Source organism: Pleurodeles waltl, chromosome 4_2, assembly GCF_031143425.1.
Source record: "Pleurodeles waltl isolate 20211129_DDA chromosome 4_2, aPleWal1.hap1.20221129, whole genome shotgun sequence".
Classification (NCBI taxonomy): domain Eukaryota; kingdom Metazoa; phylum Chordata; class Amphibia; order Caudata; family Salamandridae; genus Pleurodeles; species Pleurodeles waltl.
Window position 1 is genome coordinate 988,729,097 of NC_090443.1, and position 20,064 is coordinate 988,749,160.

At 44.9% G+C, this 20,064-nt stretch overlaps 1 protein-coding gene across 1 annotated transcript in view; it reads right to left on the reverse strand.

The window, feature by feature from the left end:
• LOC138293967 (neutral amino acid transporter 9-like) overlaps positions 1 to 20,064 on the reverse strand; it is a 378,670-nt gene that overhangs the window by 258,289 nt on the left and 100,317 nt on the right. Inside the window, exon 3 of the mRNA XM_069233229.1 lies at positions 7,954 to 8,061. Coding sequence (XP_069089330.1) covers positions 7,954 to 8,061 — 108 coding nt within the window. The remainder of the gene's footprint in view (positions 1 to 7,953; positions 8,062 to 20,064) is intronic.

A 20,064-nucleotide genomic window follows, 5' to 3' on the forward strand; every position in this document is an offset into this window, starting at 1 on the left:
AGGGTTCATCCTCATTTGACCTTAATATGTTTTTCCTATTTGGTCTCATAGTTATTGTTAAGCTATTTTCGTTGAATGGAGACACGGCCTTCCCTGGGCTCATGTCCGGATGGACTATCTCCATTAGCAGTGGGTCGTGATCACTCTCAATCCTGTCCCTTATTTCCATATCGATGACATAATGCCAGGCTTCGATGTTTATTGCCATGTAGTCGATTATACTTTGCCTTTTTCCAGATCGAAAGGTAGATTTGAAAGTTCTATCTGAATTTGTTCTTCCGTTTAAGGTGCGGATTCCTCCTTCTATTAATGCTTCAAAGATTAGTTCTCATTTCTTGGAGTCTTTACTACATTGGATGCGGGGCGTTGGAATGTTCCAAGCATGGTCTTCCTCTACTACTTGTTCATCCCAGAGGATAGAATGAGGTTTAGTGTTGAAATCACTGCATATCAGTAAAAAGGTTTTACAAGGCTGGGGAGAGCGGTTGTTCGTATGACCTAGTGCTGGGTTCCTCCAACCCGTAGTTCTTTTATTTAGGATATGTTCCTTAAGGAGCCGCACACCTGGCATGACTTGGACCCGGCTAATAGGAGGGAAATACACATTTACTATTTCGAGTGACCACTCCTCATATTTTACCGCAAGCGTCTGGATTTCCTTGCTTAATACAGCATGGGTTACTACGGAGTTTCCCAGTAGTGAAGTTTTGAACAAAATGATCAGGCCTCCCGTTGGTCTTCCTTTTTTTTGCTTGATAGCGGGTGAGTGGAAAGTGGAGAACCCATCTAGGTCAATAGCATTAATAGCCCAAGTTTCTTGGAAACAGCTGATGTCTTGTTTTTTAATGAATTCAACCCAGTCCTTATCTTCCATTTTACTTTTTAGGCCTGCAATGTTCCAGCTTAGAATTTTTAATATGGGACTAGTTTTATCTTTTGTGTTCAAGCCATCCATTTTTGTGCCTTATTTATCCACCCGTGCAAAAATGGTGCACGGGAGAGAGGCAGTCAAAAATAATGTTGTGAAGCTTGCTTCGCACCATTATTTAACACCTGGGTCAGGGCAGGCTTTAGGGGACCTGTGGACCCATTTCCATGGTCAAACACCATGGAAAGAGCTCACAGGAGCCCTCCCCAAGCTCCAGGAACACCCTTACCCACACCAGAGGGACACCACAGGATGGGGGACCCCATCCCAGGTAAGTACAGGTAAGTTGAGGTAAGTATTTTTATTTTATTTTCAAAGTGCCATGGCACTGGGTGAAATGGACATGCCTAGGGGACCTTGTCCCCTGTGCTGACCATTGGGGTGGTGGGCATGACTCCTGTCTTTTCTAAGACAGGAGTCATGTGGTATGGATGGTTTTGCATCAAGAAATGACGCTAGGCTGCTTAGAGTCATTTTATTTTTACTCCAACCAGCCTAACATCATTGGGTGCAAAAACCCCTTCTCCCATACCACCGCCTCCACCCGGCTAATGCCATTTTTTTTTTTTACGCTAGCCAACCCTTTGCACTGGATTGCGCCATTCCATTAATATGGCGCCCGGCTGGCGTTCTGGAATGCGCAAGCCGGCGCTATACATTTTGATGCAAAACTGAGCAAGGGCAGCTTTGCATCAAAAAGTATAAATCTGGGTCTCAGTGTTACAAAAATAAGGTACTTTATTATGGTAACTGTTGGACCTGACCCTTTTTGCAGGGTCATCCCCAAACTTGTTGCCTCCTTCCTCCTGTTTTTTTCTGACCACGTTTGTTGGCTTTATGACTCTGGGCATTTTACCACTGCTATGCACATGCTCTCTGTGTAAATTGTACTGGTGATTATTTTTCCATGATTGGCATATTTGATTTACTAATAAGACCCTAATAAAGTGCACTAGAGGTGCCCAGGGCCTGTAAATCAAATGCTACAAGTGGCCTGCAGCACTGGTTTTGCCACCCACATGAGTAGCCCTGTAAACCTGTCTCCGACCTGCCACTGCAGTGTCTGTGTGTGCAGTCTTGCACTGCCAATTCGACTTGGCAAGTGAACCCACTTGCCAGGCCTTAACCATCCCTTTTTTATACATGTAAGGCACCCCTAAAGTAGGCCTTAGGTAGCCCCATAGGCAGGGTGCAGTGTATGTTAAAGGTGGGACATTACTGATGTGTGTTCCATGTCCTAGCAGTGAAATACTGCTAAATTCGGTTTTCACTGTGCAAGTCCTATCTCCCTCATAGATTAACATGGGGGCTGCCTTTAAATATTATTAAAGTTAAGTTTCCCTTTGAGAGCAGATAGAAATGAGTTGTTTGGTGTCCCTGAACTCACATTTTAAAAATACATCTTTTAGTGAAGGTGGTTTTTAAATTGTTCGTTTGAAAATGCCACTTTTAAAAAGTGGGCATTTTTTTGTTTAAACCAATCTGTGACTCTGCCTGCTTGTGTATTCCATGTCTGGGTCAGACTGATAAGGTGGACTATTTGGGAACCTCCTCTAGACCGTGACACAAAGGGAGCTGGGATGTAGCCTGCATATCCTGATGAGCCATCTGAGCTGGAGTAGAGGGAGGAGTGGTCACTTACACCTGAATAAACTGTGTCTGCCCTCACACAATGCAGTATCCACCCCCCTGGTGTGTGTCTGGGGCCTGGCCTGGGCAAGGCAGGATCTTGTGAACAACAGAGACTTTCCTTTGAAGTTTGCCTACTTCAAAGGCAGAAAGGAGTACAAGTTGTGGACCCAAAACCTAGACTTTTAGATCACCTCAAGATCACTTCTGGAATGAAGAGGAACCTCTGCTAAGGAGAAGAGCTGAAGAGCTGAGGAGGAGTGCTGCCCCTGCCTGTGACTGTGCTTTGTTGGCATATCCTGCAGTTGCTGCTTCTGCCTGTGAAAGGTGACAAAGACTGGACTTTGTTGTGCATTCCTGCTTGAGAGATATCTCCAAGGGCTTAGAGTTGAGCTTGCCTCCTGTTTTGAAGCATCAGGGACAGCAAAGGCTTCACCTTCTAGTTTTTAGTATGCATGCTGTGGATTCTACCTTGCCAGAGGGTGCCATTCCAGTTCCTGGCCCCCTGGAAGTGAATTTCTGGAGACAAAATTATCTAATGACGCCGGACCATGCCATGTTATTTTGCTAAGGACGCTGCTGCACAGAAACTGCGACGACGCCTGCCCCGAAGCCGTGGACCTTGCAGAAGTGCGACTACCCCAATGATTCCGCAGGCCTCGTGTCACCGCGGAGTGTCGTAAGTCCGACGTCTGTGACATCCGATGCCATTGCAGTGCCTGCTGCTCTGTGATGTCATTGCTACCCCGTGAGGTCGCCCCACAGCATCGTGACTTCACCAGACTTCGTATCTGCCAGAGGTAATAAGGGACTGATACCTCGCAACTGACGCCTCCTGACCTCCACCGCTCTGAAAAATGACCCAACGCTGCTGAGTGGCACCACTGCTCCTCTGCCCTGTGCCACCGGAACAGACACCGCATCGGATCCAGCGACACCTTGCTCCCCGACTCCGTGCACTAGCCTGTTTTCTAATTGTTTTACGAAGGTGCTGTCCCTGGAGAGAAGAGGTAAGCATCTGGTTTTCCCCAAAACCAACAGGAGGACTTTGGAAAAGGACTGTGAAAGACCCCGACAAGACTGGAAGAAACCAGAGGTGGATCGTGAAGAAGAGAACCTGCAAAGAAGGGGAACAAGTCCCAGATGGACTGTCCGGCTGTAGCAGGAGCCACTAACCACCCTTCTGTGGATGCAGGACCAGGTCGACTGTGGATGAAAAAAGTCAGCAGTGCAGCACAGGAGCAGAAGAGGAGTTCCAGAATTAATGCAAGTGATGTCCCACGTCGGCAGTCATGATGCAGTCAGTCAGTAGTGCTGAAAAACCATCAATAAGCCTTGGGAAATGCAAGAGTTTGGAAAGAAGGTTTGCTAGGCCCAGGGGACTCGACCCAAGGAGGGGAGTCCGAGGTGACCCTCAGCAGCTGAGAGAGTCACAAGAAGAGGAGACAGCCCCCACAGGTGACCCAGAGGTAGCAGACGCAGGAGTCGTAGTGAGGCCCCCTCAGAACACTTGAAGAGGAGTCCCACGTCTCTGGAGCAGCAGGCAAGAGACTGTGCTTTGCAGGAAGGAGTGCTGGGGACTGGGGCTACACAGAGCCTGAAGATGCCTTGGAGGAGGGATAGCTGTAAGAGTCGCGGAGCACAGAGGTACTGTCCTGCGAGTAGAGGCAAGGGCTTACCATCTCCCAAGTTGGACTGCTGGTAGAAAGGACCAAGGAGACCACCCCAGACCACCACCTGTGATGCAGGATCCACACAGTTGCGGAGGAGAGAGGATCCATGCAGCCAGTCGTCAATCCATTTGGTGCCTGCAGATGCAGGGGAGTGACTTCTTCACTCCAAGGGAGATTCCTTCTTACTTCTTGTGCAGGCTGAAGACTCGCCATCCTCAGAGGATGCACTACCAGGGAAATGTTGCAGTTGCTGAAAGGAGCTGGAGAAACAATGTTGCAAAGCAGAGTCGTTGCTGGAGTTGCGGATTGTCGGTTCCTTGAGTGTCCAGTTGCAGTCCTGGTGACCAGAAGATGAAGTAAACGATGCAGAGGAGTCCTACTGGAATCTTGCAGGTCGAATCTGCTTGCGTAGTGACATGTGCCCAGCACACGGGCAAAATGGTTTCCCCGCACTTACAAAGTCCAGTGTAATGGAGCTGGAGTTCTTAGGCTTATGCAGGGGTGCCCTCACACACAGGTACCTGCACCCTGCCCTCTGGGATATGAGGGCCTACCATAGGGATGACTTATAGTAACCTGGTGCAGTGACCTGTAGTGAAAGGGTGCATGCACCTCTTCACTCAGGCTGAAATGGTATGCCTGCAGATACATTTTGCATGGGTTTCCATGGGTGACACAATATATGCTGCAGCCAATGGGAACCTCGGCTGCCCCAATGCCCTGGGTACCTAGGCACCATATACTAGGGACTTACAGGGGGGGAGTAGTATGCCAATTGTGGGGTGTGAAAAGTCCTAAGCAACCAAATTTAAAGGGAGTGAGCACAGACACTGGGGTCTTGGTTAGGCGGATCCCAGTGAACACAGTCAAAACACATTGACAGCAGGCACAAAGTGGGTATAACCATGCCAAAAAGAGGGTACTTTCCCTCAAGGTCCATGCAGAGCAAGGTCGAATGTAGGATATAAATATGATTGAGCAGTGGTGTACAAAAGATCAAGTCTTTGTTCAGTATTATTCTGCCTAATTTATCATGGACAGTGCAAAGTTGTTGATAACATGGTTAGAAACTAGTGGTGTACAGTATTCAAACATCTACAAAACCTGTGCTGGTTGATGGTGGCAAAAGTCACTTTTCTGCTTGAAGAATTTTCATTTTGGTTGGGGAGGTCTGAGTCCCTATTGATGAAAATCTTATACGTTTACCTCAGGGTTTCTCTGTTTCTCAAGCATCATTGTGTGTCTGGTACACTTTATGGTGATACATAGACTAAATAATGAAGGAGTACATGGCATATTCTTTTCGTTGTTAGTGGATGTTAATTGTTCAGGTGGAAGTGGTGGATGGCAGGAATCAGGTGAATCAGGTGAAACGTCTTTTGTTCAGGGGTTTCTGGCAAACAATAGGTTTGATTCTTGTCTTACAATGGTTCATAAACTGGTCCAAATTCTCAAAGATTTGACTAAACAGCAGTCCGTTGAAAAGAAACTACATTTCTGCCACAAAAATAAGCCCAACACATCAAGGCTCTCATTTACAAGGGCATTGGGCCACCAGAACATCACTTTTACCAATGTTCTGGTGGCGGAATGACCTGCCTCATATGTACATGCCGGCGTGAAGCCACTCTTTGTGGCTTGATGATTCCTTGGAAATACGGTCCCTTTACACACATCGCTTTGCATGAAAGGGGAGTGCAATGGGCGTTGCTGTGGGCATTCCCCAGCCACACCCATTGCATTTTGATGCTGCCCCAGATTTAGGAGGATTCCTAAACCTGAGGCAGATCCAAAGAGTAATGCAACCTCAGGGGTGGCATTAGCATGGCGCAACAAGGAGAAATACTTGTATTTCTCCTTGTTTTTGCTGTTCCTATTTGTGCTGCATCCTGCAGCACACACATGAAGGGCAAAACACCATTAATGATTGTTTATGTGTAGGAAGGGACAATCTTCTTGCACATAAACAATCATCCTCTGCAATGAAGGCACGCTTGCACTGTTGTGCAAGAGTGCCTGCGTTGGCACCCGGCAGCTAATTCTAGCGCCAGTGCTAGGAAAAACACAGGGGTGCACCATATTGTATTAAGTACAGCGCTTCCCTGCATTTCTGAAGTGACGAAGCACTGCCAAAGTTAGTGGTAGCATGGCACAATGAGGAGAAATACTTGTATTTCTCCTCTTTTTGCTTTTCCTAGGTGTGCTGCATTCTATAGCACACACAGGAAGAGCAAAATGCAATTTATGATTGTTTATGTGCAGGAAGGGGCATCTTCCTGCACATAAACAATCATTCCCTGCAACGGGTTGGTGCTAGGCAGCTACTTTTAGCCTGGTGTGGCTCCTCCATAAGGGTGGAGGAGTGTCGCCCCCACCCGCCAGCAACATCAGCTGCAATCCTTTTCCACACAAAGGATAATAAACTTTATTAAGGCCTTTAAGGGGCAGGCCTCGGGGTGACGAGTGTGGGGGTGACGAGTGTGGGGGAGGGTGCTCAGCATTCCCCCCCCAGACGCATTTATGAGTGGCCGGCCATCTCTGGCCGACCAAACACATATGCGCACATGGCTCTCTCCAGCCCAGCAACACAGTTTCTGAGCTGGAGAGAGCCTGCACAGGCTCCCAGTCTGCCTGGGAGCACCCTGGCCCTGCGCTCCCGGCCAATCCTTACACTGCTCTGCACGGAGAAAAGAGGAAAGGAGCAGCGCAGGTATTTAATCCCCCCTTCTCCCTCCCTGTGTTAATCCCACCTTCTCCCTCCACACACAGCGCTGCCAAATTTGGTGTAGCGAGACGCTGCGCCACTTCTTAGTAAATGAAGCCACAAACATGTCCTCACCCCAGCACAAACACACAAAGGGCATCTTACAGTTTTTGTAATGCATGTTAACACAAGAAGATGGGTGAGATGGACAGGAGAAGGCTGAAACACAGAGCAGTGTAGGAAAGGTTTCACCTACATTATTCAGAATCAAAGTCACATAAGGAATATATTCTTCTCCTGATTCATCCATGAATCATGATTTGTTTTTATGAGATATCCCACAGTTCAATATATTCGTTACTTTCGGATGATCACCTATTGAGTGCTAGTCATTCCTAGCTTGGTAATGATACCCAGGATTATTGCTTATTGTGTGATGTTTGGTGTAAACAGAAAGACTGCATTCAATCTATGGCTCTTATTAACATTGATCTGTGACTTTTAGCTGCAAGACAGAAGCAGAAACTAATACATAACTGAAAGAAAGAAGATACCACGACACCATGTTGTAAATAGAACCAAACATGGCTACAGAGAGGAAAAGGAATGATTAAAATCACAATGGAAATGTGAGAGGCAAACGAAGTGATTCCTGAAAAGAGTGCAGAAAGAAGAATGCACATAAAGAAGGAAGGAAGCTAGCTATCCAAGGATAAACAATTGTTGTGGACCTTCCTTAAAAGCAACAGGATTGCAGATTCCCTCACCCAGTGCTAGCCGTTAATTTAAAGTAGAGACCAGCTTATTTTTCTAGTGACTGCTTTGATGTAGGCCAGGGGCTCTGATGAATGTATGGCTTTGTAAAAGAAATACCAGCTGTGCCAAATGTAGTTTGTTTGTTGTGGGAATTGTGTTGTATATATTATGTCTCTTCTGAAAGAAACTACTAAGGAGTGTTCCATCTTACATTGTGTGAGTAACAAACGTCAGTGTAACTCTTATAACATGGAAACTCTTACCAGCAATGAAGAAGTCGTCGCCTTTGATCCATAAAAACTTCATCTGGACTCCCCACTGGCTGGCTTTTACGGTAACCAAGAGAATGAGATATGCGACAGACACGATTCCTGCACAGGGTGAGGAGTAACAGAGAAAAGTGCAAGAATGAGGGTTGGGAGGTGAGACTATTCAGCTTCAGAGCAGGTGGCAGGCACACAGCTGTAAAGGGTGGCTATAGATAGGATCATGTAGCTCAATGTGCAACTCCTATGAAGTTGGAAGAAAGATTGCTAGGATGATACAGTCATGGTGGAAACTTTTTTAACCTAACACATCTATATGTTGTCTAATTGGAAATCTGGGGCCTCATTAACAAGGTTTTGGCACAGGGCACCGCCACAAGGATTCTTGCTGCGCTACCCTGCATCAAAAGAAAAGGGCAGGATGCGCTGTATCAATGAGATTCTTCTCCTTTCTTCTTGCGTTGGTGTACATTTGGCTGGCATGCACCAGCACCGGCACCCATGCACCAGGGTGCAAGGGTGTCTGAATTGTAGGAATAATTGATTTTGTGAAGAAAGAGACAGCATCCTGAACAAAAACAATCACTGGTGGGATTTTCCTCCTTCTATGTATGCTGCAGAATGCAGCACGCATAGAAAGAGGAAAGAATGAGGAGAAGTAATGTTATTTCTCCTTGTTGTGCCCCTCTTATACCTCCCATGTGGAGGCGTAGGCTTTTGATACATTTTCCAGGTATACAAAATCATGGGAGTTGAGTGGGAACACCCACAGTAATACCCATGGAACATCTCTTTGACGCAAAGTAAGGCAACACAGCGACTTGCGCTGCATTGCCCTACTCCATATCTACAAGACCATAAAAAGCCACGCAAAGTGGCTTTGCATGGACTTTCAGATATGGGCCTGCAGCCAGCGTCATCGGTGCGTCACAAAAAGTAAGGCACCGGCAGAGCAAACCTTTTAGAAATAAGCCACCAAGGGGCATATTTATACTCTGTTTGCGCCATTTTATCATCATTTTTTTTACGCTGAAATGGCACACACTTAACTCCATATTTATATTTTGATGCTAGACACGTCTAGCGTCAAAATATTGGACTTACCACCATTTTCTGGATGTGTGAACCCACCTTACGTCAATCAGATGCAAGGTAAGCGTTCTGATTCAAAAAATGACTCTAAGCCTGTAGCGCCGTATTTATCCCCATGCAAAAATGGTGCACTGGTGGGTGGCGGACCAAAATAATGGCGCTAAGCCTGCTTAGTGCCATTATTTATTTATTGGTCAGACCAGGTGTTAGGGTCCATGTGGAATGGGTCTACCGGGGCCCGCCCCAGGAACACCCCCACCCACACCAGAGGGACACCAGAGGATGGGGGACCCAATCCCAGGTGAGTAATGTAAGTAGTTTTCTATTTTTCCGTAAAGTGCCATTGGGGGCCCTTACATGGGGCCCTCTGCCTGGCACTGGGTCTAATGGCCATGCTTAGGGGACACTGGTCCCCTGTGCTGGCCATTGGGGTGGTGGGCATGACTTCTGTCTACACTTAGACAGGAGTCATGTATGTAGCTGCTTGTGTGTCAGAAAATGACGCTCGGCTGATTAGCGGCAGAAATGTTGCCGCTAACCTGCCTACCGTCATTTTCTAGCGCACAACCGCCATTTCCCATACCGCCATCCCCACCTGGCTAGTGTCATTTTTTGTGACACCAGCCTAGTCTTAGCGTCAGCTTGCGCCATTCCCTAAATATGGCACCCAGCTGGCACTGTAGAATGACGCGAGCCGGTGCTAATATAAAAACTGCATTGACGAAGAAAAAAGACCTGTAAATGCCCCAATGCAGGAAGTAAACTCCATGCGTGACTGCAGGCCAAACTACGTGGCCATGGAATGGCAGACCTGCTGTCTCTGTATTTTTCCTCAAAAACATCCCCGGTCATAGATGCAGGACTTTCTTCAGGGCGAAAAATTGTCACCAATGGGTCTACTAACTTTTAATGTGCCAGGTCACGTTGAAACTGAAAGCGCCTTAGGCAATATTTGTAGGGACAAAGGGCCTGATTAAAAAATCAACAGAGCTGCACCTAGTGCAACACTACCTTTCTTGAGCCCCTTTAGTTCCCCCCTAATGCCACTATGTGTGAGCCATATCTAAGATACGAAAAACCATGGTGGTAGTTAGGGAACTGGTGTCCAAATGTTTGATGCTGGTTTGGAACTTCGCAGGATTAGCGTAAAAAATGTTGATGTTAATCCTGCAAAGCCCATTGAGGGCTGTTGTAAACAATGGTGTGCCTCCTTTTAACACCTGCTCTGGCCATGACATGGGGACCCATTTCTCCATACAGAAGTGACAATCCTGGCCTGTCCCTTATAGGGGGTACACAATGTCACATAGCTTTGCTGCAGTGGATGATGATATCATAAGTGCCATGGTCCCAGGTTGCTCAAGGGGTCCTACAACATGTTTTTCACATGTGTAGACCCACTACTAGTAGAAGGAATGTAAAGTAATGAAATCCCAGGGTGTTAAATGACTTCAAATGGTCAGATCCATGTTACAAAGCCACCTTGTCAGTTCCTCTGCCTAGGCTACAGAGGCATAGGAATATTGCCGCATTCCAGGCTGAAAACGATGTATCACAAAGATGCGTCGCACATTGAAAAACTCATAAATATCACTGCGTCAGTTGTAAGTGAGATTTTACCATGGAATGCCTACCCTGCATACATTAAAATCTTCATGACACACCAGCTTTAACACAGATATATTTTAATGCAAGTCTACAAAAACTGAACTTTGGGCCCAATGCATTGTTTTGTAAATATGGGGCAACATGGAGCAGGGAACGAGCCGCTGAGGGGTAAAAAGAAATGATGCAACAACGGCGTAAGCTCCTTGTAAATAAGTTGCCCCTCTCTATATCTTATAACCATATATTTAGAAGTCAGTGAGGGAAGTCATAAATGTACTCAGACTAAATGCTTACTGTCATACCAGTCAACATCACAGAGGAAGAGAGACGTCTATGACAGATGTGGGTTAATTCATGCTAATCCATTGACACGTACACCCTTTGCCATCAAGAAGGCACTATGTCACTCAAATACTACAGCTGCAAGCAATATACAAGACTCAACAACCAGTTAGTATGTGATGTCCATCTCGTTCACTGCATGCTAAAACTTTCCCCTTTGTTGTGCCAAGATGCTGCAATCATGGATGCTGATGCATACACGGATGAGTGTAGTCCAAAGCTTACACTGCATTGAAAATGAACAGACACTGCCTACCACTCCTACCTTTACACATCCCTCCTAATGGTGAAACTAGCTATCCACTAAAGACATGTTTAATAAAGTCATGCCACAACCTGGCTAATAGCAAACATGAAAGATAGAGCAGTTACATTCATCAACACAGCGATGCATTCTCACGTGTCTACATTATGAGAGTTCCAGGACGTAGCTACACTAGCAGAAGGCAAGGAACCTGCTGCAGGTCTTCCTCATAACATAGCTATTAAAAGATGACTCACAATCCTGGTTTACCATAGACAACCTCTGAGAGACCCACCACCACAGATATCCACTCAGTCAAGGGCTGGGCAGGCTACCACTGCAATGCCTGCCGTCCTGAATCACCAGTGATTTGAACAGAGTGGGACTTTTCCGCTGAATGCATAATGGATACACAATAGGTCAGGAGTGCATGAGCACATGGCATACTTGGAGTGACTAATGGGCAACCAAGTCATAGCCAAACTGGAAGAGATGGCGATTCAATCCCCTGAAAAACTTTAGTGAGCCACCTTCAGACTTACATGTATGAACATAATTTTCAAGTCATGGGCCCCTACTTGTGAAGAGATATATTCCATTATCTTTTAAACAATGTTGGACGGATAGAAAGTTGGTTCTATGGGGCTGGCATTAGGAGAGATGATGTGAGGTACAGCCAAGGTCTTATGATCTTTTCTTGAAGGGTAGCTAGTATAGATATTTCTAGGCTGAGATTTTGTCATTGCATTGCTGCAGACCAAAGATTAGTCAGGCAGCATGGTTCTTGTTGGTATCATAGGCTCTCGTCATGAGGACGAGACTGCTGGATTTAATCAGCAGCATCATTGCTTGTGGGTGACTGAGTCAATCCCACACCTTTTGCTAACTGTCTGTTTAACCATTTTGGCTAGCTTGCAGCACCTCACTCAAACATAGAACAAGGTGACTTCTGGTACCCTGACGCATGACACTCTGTGAATCATCAGGGAAGTTGTGGTCTGCAGATCTTACCCTTTTCCTTGTTAGCACAAGCCTCACACACACACACATAGGCAAACAAATGATGCAGGATAGTTTTCAATACATTTATTGAAAATACTGCAATCTATGATAAAGTATATGAGCTGTGATTATTAGGAAGATGAGACATAGCATAATCAGGATTGTTACAATGAATGAAAAGTAAATGAACAACACCAGCATATTGGAATAATATGTGCCTAAGAATTCCTACCCCTCCCCACTTCCTAGCATCGATGTGAGAACTTGGAAGTGTTAGCCCTTTCCTCTGCCTGTAATCAGTCCATGGAAGGAACACCTGCCCCCATATCTGAAAAGCATGGGTTTGCCTGCTGTCTCTTCGGTTGGCTGTAGAGACAGGTTTGAGGTCAGCAATGTTTCAATGAAATGGCATAAGGGACTGGATGGCCTCCTGACTGAATTGACCTCTCCAACCTTCTTCCGGCCTGTGTGATGTTTTTATAATAAAACATGTTTGTATTCTGAGAAGCAGACCTGATCTGAGCATGTGCCTAAGTGTTGAGGCTAGCTACGCATTCTTATGGTGCCATATATTATATAGAATATCACATACCGCCCTGGGCAACCTTGAGCAGAGGTACACTGTGAAATGTTGTGCACTGAAAGCAATAACAACGCACTCACAAAATAGTAGCTCATTCAAAAAATAAAAGATTCCCACTGAAAGCCAGTGATGCTACAATGTATTAAAATGAATAAATGTAAATAGAGCATGGGTCCGGGTAAAGGGGCACAGAACACACGCCTAAGCTAAAATACACATGCCCAAGCAAGGCTCTAAACTGAACCCAAGACATTGGAAAATGGCCCTCTCTGAAGGGTCTCCCCAAAATGTTTGCCTTCCTCCACCTATTTTTCTGATCTCATTTTTGCTGGATTTAGGATCACTTTATCAATGCTAACCAGTGCTAAAGTGCTTGTCCTTGCTCCGTAAAACATGGTAAAATTAGCTTATCCTCAATTGGCATATTTGATTTACCTAATCAAATATGCAGCGCTGCACTGCATCAAAAATCTGTAAATAAGGACCTTAATCTTTAAAAATTCATATCTCGACTTCCATTGGATGGATTGATTTGTTGTTTTGGTCTTGTTTTACTCAGATAAATATTCTCTATTTTTCTAACGTGGTGTGGAGTCCTTTTGTGCTGTATTAACTGAGTTACTTTATGAATTATTGTACAAATACTTTACACATTGCCTTCTAAGTTAAGCCTGCCTGCTCTGTGTGAAGGTATCAGAGGGTGAGCACAGGATAATTTAGGTTGTGTTGTGACTTACTCTGACTAGGATTGTGGTCCCTACTTGCAAAGGGTGAATAACTCTGCTAACCAGTATTTCACAGGCATATTTACAAGCCCTGTGTGCTGCTGGTGCATCACTTTTTGTGATGCACCGGCGGCACAGATTGCAGTCCCATATCTACAAGGCCTCGCAAAGCCACTTTGAGTGACTTTTCAAGACCTTATAGGTATGTTGTAAGGCAACACAGTGCAAGTCGTTGTGTTGCTTTACAGAGCGTCAGGGAGGCATTCCATGGGCGTTGCAGTGAGTTTTCCCAAGAAATACCAATGAGGTTTGACGCATTCCTAGATTTAAAAGAATCTTTAAACCTAGAAATTGGTCAAAATCTTATGCTTCCCCAGAGCAGGCGCAACAAGCAGAAATATCTGCTCATTGGAACTTAAACTAATACATCATAAGTCATTAGAAATCATATTCATTTCTACTATTAATAAATCACTAATGATTAAACTATAGTTCAACATTATTTAATCATGTTAACACATTGTAGGCACAGCGTCGACCACAAATATAAATGTGTACACTTTTTAAAATACATGTCAGTGAAGCTTAACTCGGTTAGGCTTTCAAATGCAAATATAAAAGTTGCCTAGTGCTGACTTCTGTGCCATTAAGCATTACTAAAATGTTCGCTCCAACAATCCCTCCTCTGATGTCAAAATATGCTGTCACGAAAAGGACACTCTCATTTCAATGAGACAATTGTAAGCCTTGTGTTCTGGCAACGTAATGCCCTTGGTCTACTGAAATTCGCAATTCTCTTCAGGTTCTTGTAAAAATTGCACCTCTTTCTCTCCATTACAATCTCTTTCCTCCTCTTTTTATTCTTAGCTCTTTACACTTTCCAAAATATGTATAACTTGCAAAATCTAAGTGCTACTATTGCACACAATGTCACAATGAACACAGGTCTCAGGATCATCCTCAAAATTCCCTGTCCTAGATCTTCAAACCATTAACAGCAGCAAATCTTTTACCTATTGTCTCACAGATATTTGTCTTGTTCAGGCCTTCCAGGCCATATTTCAAATTTGTCACGTTTGATATGAATTTCCTTATCTCCTTACTGTTATCTAGAATGAAGGTGCAACAAGGTTGTGCCTTCAAAACTTTGCAGACTCCGCCTTCCTTTGCCAATAAGGGGCCATATTTATACTCCGTTTGCGCCGAAATTGCGTCATTTTTTAGCGTGAACCCCTTCCTTGCGTTAATGATATGCAAGGGAGGCGTTCCCGTCTAAAAAATGACTCCCAGGCCTTTACGTGGTATTTATACTCCCGGGCAAAAGAGACGCCCGGGAGTTGGCGTGGCAAAAAACGGCGCATTTGCGCCACTTTTTAACGCCTGCTCAGGGCAGGCGTTAAGGGGCCTGTGGGCTCAAAATGAGCCCACAGGTGCCCTCCCATGCCCCCAGGGACCCCCCCTGCCACCCTTGCCCACCCCAGGAGGACCCCCAAGGATGGAGGGACCCACCCCAGGGACATTCAGGTAAGTTCAGGTAAGTATAATTTTTTATTTTTTATATTTTTTTTTGGTGGCATAGGGGGGCCTTATTTGTGCCCCCCTACATGCCACTATGCCCAATGACCATGCCCAGGGGACAGAAGTCCCCTGGGCATGGCCATTGGGCAAGGGGGCATGACTCCTATCTTTACAATGATAGGAGTCATGTTGATGGGGGATGGGCGTCGTTAAAAAATGGCGCAAGTCGGGTTAAGACGATTTTTTCGACGTAACCTGACTTGCCCCATTTTAAGACGCCCATGCGCCATTTTCCCCCTACGCCGGCGCTGTCTGGTCTACGTGTTTTTTTCCCACGCAAACCAGGCAGCGCCGGTCTGATTGCGCCGTCTAACGCCATTCCATAAATACGGCGCCCGCATGGCGCTTCAGAATGGCGTTAGACGGCGCAAAACTTTTTGACGCTAAACTGCGTTAGCGCAGTTTAGCGTCAAAAAGTATAAATATGGGCCAAGATGTCTAACACAAGACGATTTTGCAAAACGATCGATCTCATAGCAACCATTTCCGTGTCCACCAGAAGCATGCCACCTGCATAATCAGCAGACATCTTATCCACAATAGTTGACAACTTTCTAAACTTGATGCCATTCAGAATCACACCCACTTACAGAATAATGGCAGAATAATGGCACGAAATATATCACCTGTAATCTCCGCTGAACTTGTTCCTCTTCTTGTCCTAGATTTAAATCTCTCTTTCCAAAACTGGTTTGTCAAAATTGTCCACATGGTCGATTTTCAGAAAAACAACCCATAAATAACATGTACCATCCCTGCCTTTCAGCAGCTTATAATAGGCATTTTACCCACAAATGAAATAAACACCTGGGCCCATATTTATACTTTCTGATGCAAACCAGCGCCGGCGCTGGTTTGCTGAATCTTTTTTACAGCCGGCTAATGCCATTCCTATGTGCCATGGGGCGCCTTATTTAAGGGATGACTCAAACCAGGCAGCGCTGACGTAGGGGAAAATGAGGGTTGTGCATCAAAAAATGGTGCAAGTCAGGTTTGAGGCAAAAATCATGCCTCAAACCGGACTTGCGCCATTTTATGACGCACAACATCCATTGAAATGACTCCTGTATTAGCAAAGACAGGAGTTATGCCCCCTTGCTGAATGGCCATGCCCAGGGGACTCCTGTCCCCTGGGCCTGGTCAGTGGGCACAGTGGCATGTAGGGGGGCCCAAATTAGGCCCCCCTATGCCACTTAAAAAAAATACTTACCTCAACTTACCTGTACTTACCTGGGATGGGTCCCTCCACCCATGGGTGTCCTCCAGGGGTGGGTGAGGGTGGCAGGGGGTGTCCCTGGGGGCAGGGAAGAGCACCTCTAGACTCCTTCCTTGGTCAGAGACCATGGAAGTGAGCCCACAGGCCCCTTAACGCCTGCGCTGACCCAGGTGTTTAAAAACGGCGCACATCAGGCTGTGCGCCGTTTTTTAAGGTCTCCCCTCTCCTGTGCGTCAAAATGACGCAGGAGTATAAATAAGGCGCACAGGCCTTGAAGTCATTTTTTGGGGGGAACTCCTACCTTGCATGTCATTAACGCAACGCAGTTTCCCGCATCCAAAAAATGACTCACACAGAGGAATTTTGACGTCCGCGGGTGTCAAAGTTTAAATATGGTGCACGGTTTGCGCCAAATGTGCGTCAAAATTTCTGATGCACATTCGGCGCAAACAGAGTATAAATATGCCCCCTGGTATGGCGGAGTCCTGTCCATTTAACATGAAATTCCAAACACTTCTAAACAAAAACACATGTTTACATTCACTAGTCCATACAAACTTATTGTTAGTCTTTGACCTTGGCCTATATTACATAGCTTGTCACAGTCTACCCGTCGCTTACAGTTTTGGTCAGCTGGAACTGAAGGATGACCTAGATTCCTGTAGGTCCTGCTCTGGCCAAGGTAAGGGCGGCCCTTTTTGGTAGCCACGGTGCTGCTGACAATGGTATGCCAAAAGGCAGTCCATGCCCTCCAGAAGGAGTCCCAGAGGAAAAACCCCAAAGGGAAAAAACCTCTATGACAGGAACTCCCTGGAACAGAAGAAAAAACACAAGAAAACATGTCAGAATTCCAATCAAGAAACATAACTGGAAGGAAACTGGAACAAGCAGGGAAAAAAGGCTGGAATCAGAAGAAAACAACCAGAGCATGATCACCACCAAAAAAAAGTGTTGCAGAGCAAGGAGAGTAAGAATGCAACTCCTTAAATACCCCTAAACAGGAAGTGACACACAGGAAAAACAAGGATGCTATGTTGGATTGGGAAAAGACTATAGAATTAAATAAATGACGGCGCCATTTTAGAAAGGGAACAAGATGCATGTAGGGAATAAGACAGGCAGAAAGGCATGCTGAGAAAAAGAAGAATATGGCCCCTACTTGGAAAAAAGGAAAGAAGAAAAGAAGAAAGAAAAAAGAAAGATGAAAGATGAAAGAAGAAAGATGAAAAGAAGCCCAAAAGAAAGGCCAGTCACCAGGTAAGTGAGGGTTTGGGGGGGGACACTCCTAAACCGGAGGGCGTGCCGCGCCCTGAACCCACCGAGGCCCGATGCCATACATGTTGCCAATCCAAAGCTAAGCATCCTTGTGTATCACCATCTGAAAGATGTGTTGCATCTTTCTGCCAATCCCTTAAAGTTTTCCTTTTTTTATGTTGGTTTTCATTGCTTTTCTCTGTCATCTACATGATTCATGAAATCTTTCTCTACTTGTGTGAGATTGCAGGTTAAATTATTCTTGTGCGCATAAACATTGCCAAAGGTTAGTGTTGGTTCAAAGAAATTTCCCACTATGTCAATATTTTTAGCTTTAGCAATACTACTCAAATGCCGGATGATAGGCGCAAAAGAAAATGCATCAAAGCTAGAATAAACATATTGTTTATACTCTTGATTGTATAGACGTGTTAATAACAACCTGCAACTAATACCATAAGTCAAGGGCAGAGTATGGTATGTGATTACTTCCTGCACGGATAAGGGAATCTGTGTGCACACATAACAATCAAACACATCCATAGTTTCAATTTATTCATACAGTAACCTGTAATATACATTAGAAGACAATCTCCCTTTCAGATGCCCAAATGAAGCAATCTTTCATCTCAAAACTGTGCTCTAAACTTTGTCATTTACAGACGCACTCAAACCAGCAATCAATAAAATGCTCACAATCACACACACTATTGCTAAACCTATATACACATACTTACACTTACTCTATTTCCCTTGATCCGGATTCATGTCATGTCTAGAACCAGACTAAAAATACCAAATTCAAAAATCAAAAACAAAATCAAAAATGTAAAGTGACTTTTAGAATGTTTTTTTCTTGACGTGAGCAACGCAACCCAAACTCAAAAAAAAAACTTCAAAGTCTCTTTGCACTTATCTACAGCAGTTCTTGATCTTCTAGAAAGTTCATCAAATTTCTACTAACATGTTCTCAAAGTTCAAAAGAAAACCCTTTAATAAATTACCATTTTGTAATCATTAATTAGCACTTCCAGCAGCTAGTGTCTCTGTTCATCAATTGGCAATTAAATTTCAAAGTTCAGTTCAACCACAATTTCAAGTTCCAGAATATTCAGCTGGATTTGTACAGTCAAAACAAAAGGCAATACACTCCTTTTCCTATTTATTAGCGGCGAAGTATGTCCATTCAAGTGCTGAGTACCTGCAACATATCCCTCTTTTTCTTTTTGATCTCCTTACTGCACAGTTTTCACTGTCACTTTGATCCGACTCTTCAGTTGCTTCAACTATAGTTGGAAGACCATCTGCAACTGGCTCTGGACTTTTTGTGGGCTGCTGGTCTCCTCTCACAGTTCTCGTTTCAGGCACAACTGGATTTTCAATGATCTAGCAGGAGTTCACTGACTCTGACTTGACTCTCCTTCACCTCCAACAGTCTTTGATACGCTCAGATGTTCACCAGCTTGTGCAGGCTCTGTGACAGTCACTTGTCTAGTCCTCACAGTTTGGCTAACCTGGACCCCCTGACTCACCAATTTCGACCCTAGATGAACAAGTACTTTGTCGTCAAGAGGACCTGGAACTTTGTGTGTATTGTTCGCGTGAACCAAGTTCGGAAGACCAGCCCACTTCACAGCTGTTGTAGTCACCAAGATAACCTGGAAAGGCTCTTTCCAGTGCAGCTCTAAGCATGACTTCTTCACCAGAAGCCATTCACCTGTACTCAAGTTGTGACACTGCTCTTGTGCTGGCTGAACAGTTGGCGAGACAAAGAGTGAACCCACACAGCAATTTTACGATCTTGTTATTGAAATTAGAACCTCTGTCAGATTCCAAAGAAGTTGGAAATCCAAACCTTGGGGTCAGCTCCATTAACAACAGCTTTGCAACAGTGAGGCTATCATTCATTCGAGTTGGGTAAGCTTCAACCCAATGTGAAAAGGCACACACAACCACCAACATGTACCTTAATCCATTGCACACAGCCATCTCAATAAAATTAAGTTGCAATCCCTTAAAAGGACCACCTGATCGACCTATGTGGCTCAGGTTAACCACAGTGCATTTCCTAATGTTCATCTGCTGACATGTTACACATTTGTGACACACAGCTTCTGCAACCAATCTGAATCTAGGATTATACCATGTCTGTCTGAATTTTATAATTATGGCATCCCTGCCAATGTGCACTTGGCCATGGTAATACCTTGCCATTGATGACAACAAAATATTTGGCAATACTGCTTTCCCCTCACTGGAACCCCAAACATCATCTTCATCTCTCTGGACACAATCTGTTCTACTCCAACCACTCTCTTCCTCTTCCGTAACTTCTTCTTGCAATCGCTTAACCTCTTCCCAGGTATCAACTGCTGTCATCCAAAAACTGTGGTTTGTCTCATTGATGCTACTTACATCACTCCATTTCTCATTAAATGACATGCAAAAGAGTGCACAGCATCTG